The sequence below is a fragment of the Cyprinodon variegatus genome, unplaced genomic scaffold (assembly GCF_000732505.1).
Source record: "Cyprinodon variegatus isolate N-32 unplaced genomic scaffold, C_variegatus-1.0 Scaffold624, whole genome shotgun sequence".
Classification (NCBI taxonomy): domain Eukaryota; kingdom Metazoa; phylum Chordata; class Actinopteri; order Cyprinodontiformes; family Cyprinodontidae; genus Cyprinodon; species Cyprinodon variegatus.
Window position 1 is genome coordinate 66476 of NW_015151077.1, and position 16373 is coordinate 82848.

The window sequence follows — 16373 nt, forward strand, 5'->3', positions numbered from 1 at the left end:
ATCAACATGATGGTGAGACAGTTGGTAATAAATACACTCATATAATATGTTTCAAACCGCAATAAAGATCTTAAAAGAGGTATTTGAATATGTTATTTTTTACACTACGACTTGGAATTATGGGTAATCCAGAGCGTAGATAAAAACAATTACTGTTAGGCACAATGTGTTAGCGACGATGGATACCAAAATGAGGTACTTAAGCAGATTCCAGAAAAGAAAAAGCAAAGAAGAGCTGCTGGAAGAATGGAAAAAAAAATCCCAAAATAAACACGTTATTTCAAAGAACCGAAGAGGGAGAGGTGAACGTTGCTGCTACAGTGAGTAAAGATGGCGACCAGGAGGTGAATGGAGAGAGCGTGGGTGAGGAGGGGGGCTGTGAAGCTGAAGGTAGCCCGATGGCTTCTTGTGCTAACATGTGGTGGTTGCGCTGTCACCAATGGTTCCATTCAAGGTGCACAGTCACTATTTTTCCGTGTGTGATGTGTGATCATATACTACTGAGAATTGCATAATTGTTTCTTTTTGGCCGATTTATGGAACTGTCGCCGTATCCTGAACCTTTTTCGCGTGTTGTACTTTATATGGGGCCCACCCAGATAATGTTGCTTAAAGCCTACACTCCATGTTTCTCAGCAACAGCCCAGAAACCTATCTGATCTAGAGTAGATCTGTGTGGAGGAATGGGCCAAAATCCCTCCTGCAGTGTGTGCAAACTTGATGAAAAACTATAGGAATTGTTAGACCTCTGGAATTGCAAACAAATGCTACTGTACCAAATATTAACATGGATTTTCTCAGGTGTTCAAACACTTCTTTGCAGTTGTATCATACCAATAAATAGTTTTAAAAAATCATACATTGTGATTTCTGGATTTTTTTGTTTTTCTAGATTATGTCTCTCACAGTGGACATGCACCTACAATGACAGTTTCAATTTCTCCATGATTTATAAGTGGGAAAACTTGCAAAATAGCAGGCTGTTCAAATATTTATTTTCCTCACTGTATGTAGGCCTGTATAGCAACCCGTTTGGACGTTTATTAAACGCACCTTTCTGTTGTTACATTCGTAGATCACTAAACTATGATTCATCCTGGTCAAACTCACTTTCCTAGTCAGAACTGTAATACTAGATTTCCAACATTACAATTGTGAAGCAGAAATTGAATTTCAAAATGTCAAAAAGCAAAATTGTACTAGCTAGAATAAAGTTTACACATTTATCTGTTGACTGAATATTTATATCTGAAATACATTTCTTCCTATTTAAAATAATAGTATTTCTGACCAGTAACAATAGGAATTTGGAGATCTGAAAGTCATTACTAGGCATCCAGGTGGTTTGTTTTAGATATTAAGAATATAATTTTGTTTGAAATATTCATTTTGATAAGAAAAAAATATATTTCATATATCAGAAATACATATCAGTCAAACTAATACATATCATAAAGGCCTGCCACAGACTAAGGTTAGTCATAAACAATAAACACGATGACACTAAGGTGAAAAGCTAGTTTACAAGTTGAATGTAGAAGATCATTGTATCTATTTAGGTGCAATCACCTGTCAGCAGGTGAAGATAAACTGTAAAAACATTGTTCTAACAGGTGGGACTTGTGCATCATCTTATGGGGTTCCTCCTCATTTTAACCCTGTCTTCGATTACAGTAAATACTGAGCGGCTGTCTGACTGTGCAGTTGTTTTCTGTAATGCTGTTATCACACATCAGTGTTCTCTCACTGACACCAGGTTCTTTTAAGTCTATAAATGAAGTCTGTAATGCAGATAATGTGAAGATGAATAAGTTCTGAATGTCTATGATGGATTGTAAGGAAACAGTTGGGTAAAGATAAATTCTATACGCATCTATTTCTCTGTGAATTAATGCCGTTCATTCTTTAATTGTGTTTTTACTCCTAATGTCTCTAACAGACCTTGTGATTGATTTTATTTTTATTTGAACAAAACTATGACAAAACTTTTCTGACTAAATCAGGAAATAAGACGACATGATTGGCTTTAAGAAGAGCGTAGACAAACAGAGGAGTTTGTTGATGTAAATCTGCTCCCGACCAGGTTAGCTCTGGGTTTAGTGAACTATTTTTGTGAAACAGAAAACTCAGGGTTTCCCTGATTTCATAGTTAACAATCTTAGTTTTTAGTAAACCTGCCGGCCTCAGTTATGTCTGAACATGTTGTAGGGTTTGAAATTCCCTTGTATGTTATGTTTAGAGAAAATCTTTCAGTTTTTTGACATTTCAAACACATATTACAAAGCAGAACATAGTCTTATTATGTATTTAGTAATGTTTACTAATCCTTTTAATCCATGTACCAAATAATTAACTCTTAGCCTTACAAATAGATTTTTTCCCCATCTCTACTTTACAGTAATAGCATCAGCTTAAACGGATATTAATATTTTCTTATATCTAAGGTGTTCTACTGAAACATTCAGCAGAAATCCTAAGAAAAACATGCAAGCAAGCTTTATTATTTTATGGAAATAAAAGAGCACTGAAGGAAAAAAAAACACACACACGGAAAACAATTTTAGAAATTAATTTTATATTTTACAAAATTGTGCAGAAAAAAGTTGTTAACTATAAAATATCGTTTGTTAAACATTTTGAGATGAACTTCACTGTTTCCAGTCAATAAATGAAGCTTTCTTTGCACTAACATCCAAACTCCCTGATCAGGTTCAAACGCATACAGAAATGATCTGTAAGGTGGCGTTTGTTCATGTCAACACTCACATACATGTCTGGTTTACTGTTCCCGTGGGGACTTCCTATTGACTTCCATTCATTTGTTGGTGAGTCCTACAGCCTAACCATGACCCTTACCCTAAACCTAACCATTACAAGTTCATACCTAACCCTGATCCTAACCTAAACTCTACTCTCACCTTAGTCCTAAACCTAACACCTAAGCCTAAACAGCATTTGTACCCATGGGGACCAGCCATTGGTCCCCACTAGAGCACTGGGTCCCCTCAGTGTGCTGTGATTTAAGGAAAATGGTCCCCACGATGTCAGAAATACACTCCCACATACATACATCATTGTTAAAGTTTCGTATTTAATTGAATAATCTAAAGTAATATAGCAGCCCTTCATTTAAAAATGGTCTTAATCCTCCAATAAGCCTGAGAGTAGCTCAAAATAGAATTTCTATCACAGAGAAACATAGAACAAAGTGGAAGTTATCAGATGATTTAATAGAGACTGGAAGGCTTGTTTAGCTCAATTTCAAAGTTTTTGCTTGTAAATCTGAGAAAATCTTAACCAAGGGTTCCCAAAGCACGGGTCAGGACCCTCCAGGAGCGTCACAAGACAAAAAGATCAGTAATATTGTTGACAAAGAGTGAGTCATCGGATGCAAAGGTTTTATTCACATCCTCTTTTTGTTTTTTTTGTCTTTTTTTCCAAACACTAACATATTTTTGATGTGTTTCTCTCCTAAAATTATCTTTACTTCATTGTATGGACTGAATTATGTTACATTATTGTTATAAGCAAAGAAAACGTTGATTTGAAAAAGAAAAAAAAAACTCCAGAAATGAAACATTAAAAATTTCTTATACAACCACAATCCAATGAGAGCAATAGAATTGTGATAATGATCAAATAACATGTAAAAATTAAATTTATAAAAGAAAAATATTTGTTTTAGAAAAGATAAAAGCTTAGAAAACAGTAATGTTATTCTCAAAAAACTTTTTTTGAACAAAAAGTTTTACAGTTTTATTTCTGGAGTCATTTATCTTTACATTTTTTACATGTTTTTATTTATTCTTTTTTTTTTTTTTTTGTTTACAAAATGCCTTCTTTGCTTGCAACAATAATGAAGCCTGAAAAAAATCCCTTCATATTATCCTCTCTTGTAATAAAACGCTCTGAAAATGTTTTTCTCATGTAATATATATTTTGTCCACATGATGGTGCTGTTTTACCGTGTGTAGGAAGAACTGGGCTTACACTTGGACAATTTCTCTGACAATATATCTAATTAAAGCAAATGTGCTGTTACTGTCATGTCTGATTCCTGTGTTTAATAGTTAAGCTGGTTATAAAATGACACAATTCTAGATTTTTAGGCCAAAAGTTGGAATTAAACTGAAATAAAAATTAAAATATGGCATAAATTTTAATAAGAGCTGTATTGCTTGGGTTTAATAAACAATAGCACAGATCAGAGAGTAACCTAAACAAATGTGACAATAATGATTCAGGAATTTGGTTTTTAGGTTTTAAAGATTACATTAACTTTAAATTAATGTGCAACAAAACCCCTCTTTTCTTATAAAATGTCAGCTTCTAGTGGAAGCAACCTTTCCATATATTGTTTTATTTTAGCCCTTTCATAAATTTGAAGTTTTAGATATTTGCTAACTAGTTTAATATGTATGAAACAGAGTCTCAGAACATTTTGTTTTAACCATCAAGAGTCAACTGGCTCAGCCAGGGTTCAGAGCTACAGTTATTGGACATCTCATCCTCAGGTTATTGCTTAAAAGTTACAAAAATGTTCACCTCCCATAAAAATAAACCAATCAGCAATGGTTCAGAACATGCGTACCCAATTAGGAAGAGACAAATGGTAGTAATAGGCTACCGACTGGGATGATAAAAAGGGGAACTGGCCCTGCTTCATCTAAACCAGTATGTCAGCACCAAAGACCAGATCTACATAAATGTTCCAGGTCCACTGCACGTCATATGTGTAGTTGTGAAATGTATGAACCTAAATAAAAAATAAGGAGGAAAATGAATAGAAAAGTTAATCTTACTAATCCGTGTTTTGGTTCAGCATCTGTAAAAATGATAAATATACATTTAAAATCTTTTTTTGTCCTGCAGCAAAACCCTCTTTCTCACATTTTAATGCTTAACTGTTATACTGAACCAAAATCATCCAAAATCATGACATTGTCTTTGATAGAGCATTCCCTGGTGGAGACAAACCAAAGCAGCCATTTTTCTCGTTTGCTGCATCACTTGTCAGTCCGTTGAAGGCTTTGTGTTGTGGAATATCGTCATCCTCAGTTGGGCTGGTCTCTTGTCCTTCTTCCTCCTCATTGTCACTTCTCACATCTCCTGTTAGCTTTGTCATAGAAAAGTTGATAAAAAAAATTATTTATTCAAAGAAAGTTTACTGTTTTTCTCGACATCATAATTAGTGTTGCACCGATACCAGAATCAGACGGGGCCCCGATCCAGCACTAAAATGGTGGTATCGGTATCGGCGAGTACCAACAAATAGGGCACCGATACCATTTTGTGGGCCGAAAGTTTCATTACTTTTACTGTTGTCACTCATTCCAGGTAGGCAACAAAAAGTTCTACTGGATTCTCTTTGTTTCTTTTTTTTCCTGCTTCACAAAGGTAGCTTGACAAAACCATGATGGCAATTATTTTATATCCAAGTAGTATGCAGTTCTTCATATATACACACACATCAATCACAGCCAGGTATTGGGGCCAAAAGATGGCATTGGCGCAAACCTAATGATATTGAAACAGAACAGTGACAAAAGTTGAATTGGACCACCCGTTTACCTGAATTAAATTTAGTTTACTGTTTAACTTCAGTTCACAATACGTCATCTCAAGGCTCTTTACTTAGATGATTTAGTCCAATCATCCAAACAGATTGGTTTTCTTAGCAAACCTAAATGATTGTTTCCTGTTATTGAAACAATCCCTCATTTGGAGCATGCATGCAGTGACAGTGGAGAGTACACCTCCCTTTTAACAGGAAGAAACCTCCAACAGAACCAAAACCAGCAGCCTTTTGCTGAGGCCAAATGAGGGTTTGAGCCAGATATTGACTCAAACAAAAAAAGAAGCATTACTTGTATTTAACTGGTGACATTCATCTGGATTTATAGCTTAGCTTAGTATCATCAGCATAACTGGAAATTCATCCCATGCTGAGTAATAATTCTATCAATTGGAGCATATATTTACAGTCATATGAAAAAGTTTGGGCATCCCATTTGATCCTAATTATTTTTATTTTTAAATATTTGGGTGTTTGCAACAGATATATCAGTTTGATATATCTAATAACTGATGGAGACAGTAATATTTCAGTATTGAATTGAGGTTTACTGGACTAACAGAAAATGTGCAATATGCATTAAAACAAAACTTGGCGGATGCAAAAATACGTGTACCCCAATCATTTTATTGATTTGAATACCCATAACTACTTTTCTCTAACTTACTGAAACACAAAATTGGTTTGTTGACTTCATTAAGATTTTAACTTCATAGCCAGTTGTATCTAATCATGAGAAAATGTAATTAAGGTGGCCATTTGCAAGTTGTTCTCCTGTTCTCTGAAGATTTATCATGGGCTCCTCAAAACAACTCTCAAATGATCTGAAAACAAAGTTTGCTCAACATAGTTGTTCAGGGGAAGGATACAGAAAGTTGTCTCAGAGATTGAAAAAGTGTCAGTTTCCACTGTGAGGAACATAGTAAGGAAATGGACCACAGTGACAGTTCTTGTTAAGCCCAGAAGTGGCAGGCCAGGAAAAATATCAGAGAGGCAGTGAAGAAGAATGGTGAGAATGGTCAAGGACAACCCACAGACCACCTCCAACCCGCAGACCACCTCTAACCCACGGACCACCTCCAACCCACAGACCACCTCTAACCCACGGACCACCTCCAACCCACAGACCACCTCCAAAGACCTGCAGCATCATCTTGCTGCAGATGGTGTCACTGTGCATCATTGAACAATTCAGAGCACTTTGAACCAGGAGAAGCTGTATGGGAGAGTGATGTATGGGACAGAAGCCTTTTTCTGAAAGCATGCCACAAACATAATAGCTTCAGGTATGCAAAAACAAATTTGGACAAGCCAGCTTGGGTTGTTAATAAAGTTAGTAATTAGGCTTGTTTGGTAATAAAAAAGGCGTTATGCATGGTTGCAAAAAACACAGCGTTCCAAGAAAAACACTTGCTACCCACTGTAAAATTTGGCGGAGTTTCCATCATGCTGAATGATCAGCACTGAAATATATCAGTGTCCATCAGTTATTAGATATATCAAACTGAAATAGCTGTTGCAAACACCCAAATATTTAGAAATAAAAATGATTAAGAATAATAGGGGTGCCCAAACTTTTTCATATGACTGTATATTAGAGAATTTGCCCTAGCATTGATCCCTGTGGTACTCCACAGGTAACCCTGTAGCAGCCTGGTACACTTTCCTTAGGAAGTGTACCATTGTCTGAATTGTAAACTTTTGGGTGAATGCTGTGAAGTTAAAGAATGATCTTGTGTTATTGTATTATTGCTACATCAAGCATGTTTATGTGCTTAACTAGATTACAATAGAACCCTCCCCCCCTCCAATAATTACTCTATAGTTACGGTAAACTATGCAAGTATAAGAGGGAAGTTTTTCAATATTATGCTGATAATAATTGATTATATTTGGCCTTAAATCCTTATGGATCCATGCCTCTATTTTAATTTTGTGTGTCTACTTTAATCGTCTTAAATAAAAGCAGAGCTGGCTTCGGCAGAAAGCTGTTCACACTGAACCTGGTTCTCCTGGAGGTTAAAAGGAGGTTTTCACCCGAAAAATACTGATGGGAAAAAAAAATAGGAATTTATGGGGACTTCATTAGTCTATTTAGTGAGTATTTAAACGTCTGATTGTTAATATAACACCCCTAGCTACCAGGGATGTAAATCAAAAGCTTTATCACAATGAGGTATTGTACCGACATTTGTGGTGAAAATACAATGTTTGTTAATATCAAAAATTCTGTCACAACATAATTTACTTCAGATAAAATTTGCAAATCTGTGTTAAATATGATGCAGCATCATCTGATTAACTTATACAGTTTTTTACACTGATATTAACTATCCAATAAAACAACTCTTATGATTTGACTATTTTATTTCTTAACTCTAACAGGCATCAAACATTAAAATAAAATGACAATCGAAATAGATATTTTAATTTTGTATCGATAGAATGGATTAGTAAACATAATTAATGTTTCGATGCGGACCAACACAGCTACCAGCTGCCACATAGACACATGACTCAAGACACATATACTTATCAAAGGATTCTCTTTGAATCTATTCACCTAACTTTTATTGTAGATGTCCAAAACACTGGTTAGAGGAGATAAAATGAACTGTCGTAAAAAAAATAAAAAATGTTGAAAGTTTATTAAATATTTACAGTAACTTATCTTTGTCAACATCTGGGAACCTAAAAAAATATCTCTAAAATTCAGCCATAAGATAACTGAGTAATAAAATCAGTTTTTTGATTTGGATTCATCCAAGTCTGCATCTTACTGCACTAAAGAGATCCATAGATTTTCTTAACAATTCTGCCTATGGTTATTTATCACTGAGATTAGGTTTACTGTACACGCAATACACTTTAAAACGTAGTAAAATTCAATTCAAGAAATTAATTTGTTGCTTTTTTGGACATTTTCCTTTTCTGTTGTGGGACGCTTTCCAGCTACAAAAGGTATCAGATCCTAATGGATACCTTTTTACTTTTGGACATTTTTTATCATGCATGATCATTGCAAGAAGATGCATTTTCACAGTCTGGAACAGCTGAACCTAGATTAGTTGAAAAGGAGGTTCTGAGGACGAGGAGCAGGAGTAACAGAGGAGGAAAAAATTAAACTGTCTGTTTTATCAGTTATCATGGAAAATTTAAGATATTTGGAAAACAAGTCGAATGAACTCAAAGTAGCAACAAGGACTTAATCAGAATTAAACATATTGATTTATAGGATTTCATTTAATGTGCTATTTTTCAATGAATAGGACTAAAATAGATACATCTTTCAGTAGGGAACATGACTTCTTTATAGGTGAACTTATGGATGAAAAGACTTACTGTGCCAAAGAGAAACTTCCTGATCATGCGTAAGATGAGGTAGGCCCAAAATATGTGGAGGAAGAGAAGAACCACCAGCATTGCATTGAAGAAGTAGTACCCAAAAAAGGCTGGGTAGTAGTAAACAGGGTAGACCCAGGTACAGTGGATCAACCTGAAGAACAAGAGAAAGAAAACTTACATAAGAGTTTCCCCCCCTAAAAGAAGGATTTTTAAAACTGCAAAGAGGCAGCTGTCTTATATTCCTGGATGTAAAAGATGGAGTATATCGACACTTGCAAACATATTATTCATTGCAAAGAGGCTCAATCATAAACATCATGCTATTTACGGCACATACAGCAATGAATGGTGGGTAAAATAGTCCAGGAATGTCCAGCTTAGATGTGCGCTTAGCAAAAGCTTTGGAAAGTGTTAATGTTAGGATAAGGGAATAATCTCCTTTACTATCTTTTTTATGTCTTCAGTAAGGGTCTGGACCAATATTAGTCAATGATCGTCTCCCTCTTCTGGTCTGGAGGTCTTCTGTTTTGAATTGATATTTTGTATCTTCATGTATTTGCAGTCTAGTTGCACTTTTGCTTTCCTTTTGCATTTTTTTCTCTTTGTTTGACTAATATGTCTTTAATATGCTACCCATTTATGTATTTGAAACATGTTTTCACCTCTCTTCAACCAAAAGACCAACTTTCACTGATTCTGATTGCCTAAAATCTGACCATGTGGTCTCTGTGCTGAGAATAAGTAGAAAAGGCAGGAACAAAATCAAGAAATTCCATAATTTATTTAGATTTAATGAAAGCAAAAAGAAAAAAAGGCTTACCAAAACGGAAAGATGATCAGGCGTGTCACGAAAAACACTATGGCAAACACAATGAAAAGACCATGGCTGGTTTTCTCCCATTTTGCATAGTTGAATAATTTGGCAGACTGAAAAAAAAAAAAAAGATTTGGAAATATGTATCAGTTTGGAATAAAATTAGCAATTAACTAATTGTTGTTTATTTGTCTGATAAAAGCCAAAATGACATACTGGTATGTGGCACCAGGTGTAAAAATCTATCATTTAGGGGAAAAACTTAACAAGTAGATGTTAGACCTAAATACTATATTGATAATAATAACTGCTTTTTAGATTTTAGTAATAATTCTAATAATTCTAACTAATTAATTTTAGCAATTTAATCCTATCAAACAGTAAAGCATGTTGTAATTCATGCATTGCTGCTTTTTTGGACGATATTTGTCTGATTGCTGTTGGATGCTATGAAGCTGGAAGGATTTTTTGTTCCATATTTTTTTTACATTTAGCCATTTATTATAATGCGTTGTCATAGCAACATGATGTTTATTTATAATCTGTGGCAGCTGATTAAAATCTTACTGATCAAAGAAGCAATGAGAAGTGGGAGAAGGAGAAAATTGAAGCTGTGTCTTTAACGATTATTTAAGGCAATGTGAGATCTTTGGAAAACAAGTGGAATCTAGATTTTAGATTGAAATATTATATTCAGATTTGTATGATAAATACATTTTTACATCCTATATTATATAAAGAATGTTATATTTACATATAAATCTTAAATTTAGATCTAAATCAATATTATATATCTTAAAGGTATAGAGGACAAGCCTTTATTTCCAGGTGGATCATCTTAATAAGTGGTCCTCCTAATTGTCAATCATTCTGGTGATATGTTTACGTACAGTAAGGCCGTCCTACGTGTTTATCCCGTTAGCTATCTTATTCTGCGCATGCGCACTTTCAGGTGTATATCTGTGGTGAGCTATGGTTTCAGACAGTCATTAAAGCTCACCTTTCTCACCGCTGTTCTTTTAAAATGGCCGAGGGTTGTAAGAGAAAAAGTGTTTACAAAGTGTATGAGAAGAAAACAAAGGCCACAGAAGAGGCAGTTATATCCCAGAATGCTTTGCGCGAAGAGCTCGCCTCACAAAGCATTATGGGATTTGCTGTCACAGCACCCCGCTGTCGCCATAGGCCATCGCTACCCGACAGCGGCGCCTAATAACAAAGAAGGAGGAGGAGTTACCTGACCAACGGGGAGAAAAAAGCAGGGATCATCTGTCTGAACGGTCAGTTAACTGAGTTCCCTATATAGTCCCGGTTATAAATAGTGATTCAGGAATTTAGGGGTTAGGGCAGACGTTGGGGCAGTAAGCTTGTATAAGCTATGAGAAAGGCATGCACGAGGAGAAATGGACCCGTGCACGCTCTCGCTCATGCATTTTTTTAAAGTGGAGAGGGCTTTTAACAAATTCACCAAAATCCTCCACAATACCTTTAAGTGCTATATCCAAATATATATCTTAATATTTAGTCTTTATATTACCCATACCCTTCATCAGAGGTCAAGGATCGAGGTCTGGATCCGGACCCACCTACTGGCTAATCCGGACCCAACCTGATTTAAAACTGTTATAAATTACAGCATGTTGTCCAACAACAGTGTTTAACTTCACTTGCGCCGCTTCTTCTGTTAATACGGTAAAGCCCTCCAGAGCATCCGGCACCAGGCTGCACGGGGTGCCAATTAGCCAATGAGCTGCTGTCAGTCTGGGTTGCTGCTGCTGCTACTTTTAGACACAGCAGGCAAACCTGTGGCAAGCCGGGCGATGGGAAAGAAGGAGAAGATGATGAGAAAAAGAGAGCAGAGAAAGTGTGGATGTTGGAAGAACTGTGGTGAACTGGTGAAAGAAAAGTGAAATGGTGCTCAAAGATGACCCTGAACATTTAGAGGATGTTTGGCTCAACCTGCTGCTGTGAAGCAGGATTCTCCACCATGAACAGAATCAGAAATAAATATGGATTCAGGCTCAAAATGAGAGATCGATAGACGGATCGGTGCGGCTGCTGCAATAATGCGGACGCTGCACCGGTCTGTCGTGGTGAAGAGAGAGCTGAGCGAAAAGGCAAAGCTCTCAATTTACCGGTCGGTCTACGTTCCTACCCTCACCTATGGTCATGAAATTTGGATCATGACCGAAAGAACGAGATCCCGGATACAAGCGGCTGAAATGAGCTTCCTCCGCAGGGTGGCTGGGCTCTCCCTTAGAGATAGGGTGAGGAGCTCGGTCATTCGGGAGAGGCTCAGTGTAGAGCCGGTTCTCCTCCACATCGAGAGGAGTCAGTTGAGGTGGCTCGGACATCTTCTTCGGATGCCCCCTGGACGCCTCCCTCGGGAGGTGTTCCAGGCACGTCCCACTGGGAGGAGGCCCAGGGGACGACCCAGGACACGCTGGAGAGACTACGTCTCTCGGCTGGCCTGGGAGCGCCTAGGGCTTCCCCCAGCAGAGCTGGAGAAGGTGTCTGTGGAGAGGGAAGTCTGGGAGTCTCTGCTTAGTCTGCTGCCCCCGCGACCCGGTTCCGGATAAAGCGGGAGACGACGAGTACGAGTCCAAAATGAGCTCCTTGATATGTGCTTTAGAATGGCTTAGTCTCCATTCAAACCCAGGTTTAAAGCCTTGCAGGGCAGCATAAAGCCCACTGCCAACATTAAGACAGAAAAAATAAAGAAAAAAATAACACACAGTAAGTTCAGGTGTTTTTATAAAAGATGTGAATCAAGAAATTGTCTATATACCAAACTGAACAATTGTTCAGTTTGGTATATAGACAGTATATAGACAATTGTTCTCTACTTCAAAAAATACTTTAGATTTGAAATGGAAAAATTTTCTATTTTACTTTTCTATCTTTTTTATTTCAAAATTCAATGTATAACATGTATGCATAAACATCTCATTTTATTTCAGTGGTAAATTCTGTTTATAGTAACAGATTATAATTAAAAATGTCTCCAAACCTTTACTGGTTGATGATTTTCTTTATTCGGAACCCAATGATTTTTTATTGATTCCCCTTGACCTACATGAAATCCTGAGATGCACAGTTTATAAAGAGGACTTCTGTGCTTCTTTAGCTGATGCACTGGGGAAGGGAACAGTCTGGAGTTTCTTATTTTAGTTCTTATTCCTGTTTTCAGATCATCAACCTATCGGATACAGCTTATAGGTCAAGCTTGCTCACACAAACAGAGAATTTGATGCAGTTCTTCAATTTGTCTGTCAGTGTTTCTATTAAAAAAAGAGTAAATGCAACTCATTTAGCATAACCTTCTGATTAGGAAATATGAAACACAAACATTTAGGATTTCATGAGTGCAGGATTTCACTGGATGGTAAAAGAATATGTAATCATTAATAAACTTAGCTGCAGTCCTTATTTCTTACTGACCTCCAGTAAAACATCAGAAGCATCATGGATCAACATGACCAGCGTTCCTATGCGGATGAAATTTGAACACCAGGAAAATGACAGAAGGACAAGTGTGGCCAAATGGTGGATGATCTGCTCCTTAAAGTCCTGAAAAAAACGATGAAACAAAAATCCTCAAATTAAAACAGTTAGTACTCAAAGGAATGTTTAGTTGAATATTTTTTTTTGTGTTCAAACAGAGCTGGGTACATACAGTTAGCCTCGTGAGACCATCCTGATCTCGCGAGCTTTCAAGATTTCACTCGCTAATCAGTCTGGAGACTCTCCGTTGAAGAAAATTTGGAGCCGTTCACCAAACAACAGTTCAGTCTAAAGAACATGGCGGCTTCAGCCGATGAAACTAGCGTTAGCGTGGCTATCGAGCAAGTTTTATCGGAATTACAGAGCATTTCTTCACTGAAAGAAGAGCAAAACACTGCTCTGGAGATTAGACTGCGCTAGAGATTTTATTTCTTCTATTTCGAGAATAAAGTCGTAACATTATGAGATTAAAGTCATAACAATACTACAATAAAGTCATAAAATTACGAGAATAAAGTCGAAACATTGAGAGAATAAAGTCGTAATATTATGAGAAAAAAGTCACAACAAGAAGTTTTAAAATTATGTGAATAAAGTTGTATTATTAAGAGAATAAACTCCAAAAATTACGAAAAACAAGTTGCATTTTATGACAACTCTTTAAAGAAGCACTGTCTTCCCTAAAATGAGGAATGTGGAGCATCATGTGAAGTTATACTTTGGCTCTGGTTTGACAAATAAGAAAATCTTTTAGTGCAACAGCGTCAAATCAGGCAGGATGTCAAAGTGGACTCTGGTTGCTGATTGGTGAAGCTGGTCGTCCATCATCTGCTGGTCAGAGCTCAAAGCTTTCTTTCTGAAACGGGTTTTTGTATGATGACTTCATTCTCGTAATATTACAACCCTATTCTCATTATGATTTTATTCGTATAATATTATGACTTTATTCTCAAAAAAAAAAAAAAAAAAAGTATAAATCTCTAGCCTGGCCCTAATACTCCGTCATATAAAATTGTGGTATTTTGTCATTAGCAGAACAAGTCAGTGAGTGAGAGAACTTGCAAATTTTTGTCACTGTATATGTAACATCATAATGTTTTATTGATGTTTTTATATATCAAGCATTTTTTGTGTTAAAAATGTAGAATAACCAAATCTTACTGTATAATTTATTTAGAAATGATTCAGGTTTTGGACTTTCAGGATCACTAGCCTGGGCAGCCAGACAGGAACGTAATTCAGTCTGGTAAACTGAAGTAGACTGCGCAGGAGGCAGGGCTATTAGATGCATGACTCGTAACACCATCATTACCCATAATGCAACACTGCTTTCTGCTGATATAACAATAAGCTGGTAACTGCAATGGAGTAATGTTGCAATGAAAATTAAGATCACCTTTTATCCTCTGATCTTTTAGTTTCTTTCATGGCTTGTTCCATGTTTCATGGACTACAAAATTAGAAAAACAGATTGTGTCTCTTGGAGTTTTTGTGTCACAATCGTAGTATCTGATTGGTTCTAACCTGATGAGGCTGACCCTGTTGGTCCTTTGAAGTCGAGCTCTACCAGCTCTTTGGCAGACTGATGCAGACTAAGGAGCACAACCCACCTTTCTCTTGACATCGAAGGCAACACTGCAGAGAAGGCAGCCATAGAAGCTCATCTCCAGGATGTAATACCAGTACTGAGACTCCAGCATGGACTGTGGACAGAGGAGCAAAATGTGGCAGGAAGACACTTGGTTACACAGGCAAAAGGTTTATGCTTTAAAGGCTTTATTCTTTATTTCAACAACATCTTTATTCATCCAACCTTGGGGTGCGTTTGGGGATTGGTGGGAGACACACTGACCGCCATCACTTTTATTCAATTGAATACAACTACAATTTACACTTCACCTCAAAGCTGTTCGTAGAGACAGTTCAGTCCGATCTCTATGGAGTGAATTTTGTTCCATTATTGTTGCAAACGGAGAATACAAAATTTGAAAAGAGAAAAAAAGCAGTTTAAAAAAAAAAAATCATAATAAAAAAAACCTAAAGTAACTGCTTTCTTACATTTTACTTTTTAAAAAAATCCTTCTGTTAATCTTTTTTATCTCTTCAAATGTTATTTTATTCTATTTTATTACACATTGTATATTCTTAAATTATTTAGTTTAGAGGCCCATCTAAAATCCCCCTTACATTGGTAAAATTATTGAAAGAGTTGTGTTTCTACAGTTAAACACCTTCTTAACAATGACCAGCTGCTTTAATGTCTTCCAGTCAGGTTTCCGTGCCAACCACCATCCAGAGACTGCCCTGAATAAAGGGGTCATAGAATGATTATTTAGGGTATTGGGTCCTTAAGGTCTCTGAATAGGGTGTGTAACATTGTTTGGGCTGAAAATGGCATATTTGCTGTGTAAGCCTGGTTAAAAGCCCCAGAATGAAACAACAGGTTTTCTTCCTTTTATGGTATTTTCATGAATATTAAGATGAGCTGTGCGCTAATTGGTTGCTTTACAATGAGTTAAGCTGCTGATCAAAGATGCATTATAGCAACAAGCACTCATTCACTGAAACATCAAATTGTTGATATGGTAGGATGGCCAGATCTCCTCTTTTTCCCGGACATGTCCTACTTTTCATACCTAAAAAAATGTCCAGGGGGAATTTCAAGATCGCGGATTTTGGTCGAGTACAGTGCAGCAGAATCGAGCCATGAGCTCCGGGGCTGGTCAGAGCTGGGGATTGATCACTCCGTCCCCAGCCACTGGTTTCCCCGGACCAGTCCCAGAGCTCATGGCTCGGTTCGAATGCCCGGTCCAGTGTAGTCAGCAGCCCAGCAGTCCTCTTTGCAGACCGTATATTTACTGCATACATCATTTAGGTAGTTAACATTGTATTAATTCTTGAGCTCCCTGAGTAATTTACTCTCATTATTAACTCCCACAGGTACGAGCTTCGGCTGGAGAGTAAGATTAAGATAATAAAGAAGTCAGAAATTACGATTATATTATATTAAATGAATGAATTGTTTCATTATATAAGTTCAATTCAAATATTAATTAAGTCCACAGCAGCACAATGTGAAGCTATTCAGTGTACAAATACGATGAATTAGTGCAATTCGTACTACAGTAAGAGCTTGCA

At 36.7% G+C, this 16373-nt stretch overlaps 1 protein-coding gene across 2 annotated transcripts in view; it reads right to left on the bottom strand.

Moving 5' to 3' along the window:
* Positions 1-3594: 3594 nt before the first annotated feature.
* LOC107096435 (ceramide synthase 2-like) overlaps positions 3595-16373 on the bottom strand; it is a 34272-nt gene continuing 21493 nt past the window's right edge. The window contains exons 7-11 of one of the 2 annotated variants that reach the window (XM_015393085.1): positions 14846-14938; positions 13173-13301; positions 9741-9847; positions 8918-9071; positions 3595-5116 (exon numbers count right to left, since the gene is read on the bottom strand). In XM_015393085.1, coding sequence (XP_015248571.1) covers positions 4934-5116; positions 8918-9071; positions 9741-9847; positions 13173-13301; positions 14846-14938 — 666 coding nt within the window. In that variant the 3' untranslated portion in view covers positions 3595-4933. The remainder of the gene's footprint in view (positions 5117-8917; positions 9072-9740; positions 9848-13172; positions 13302-14845; positions 14939-16373) is intronic. The other variant, XM_015393086.1, reaches the window with a different exon arrangement.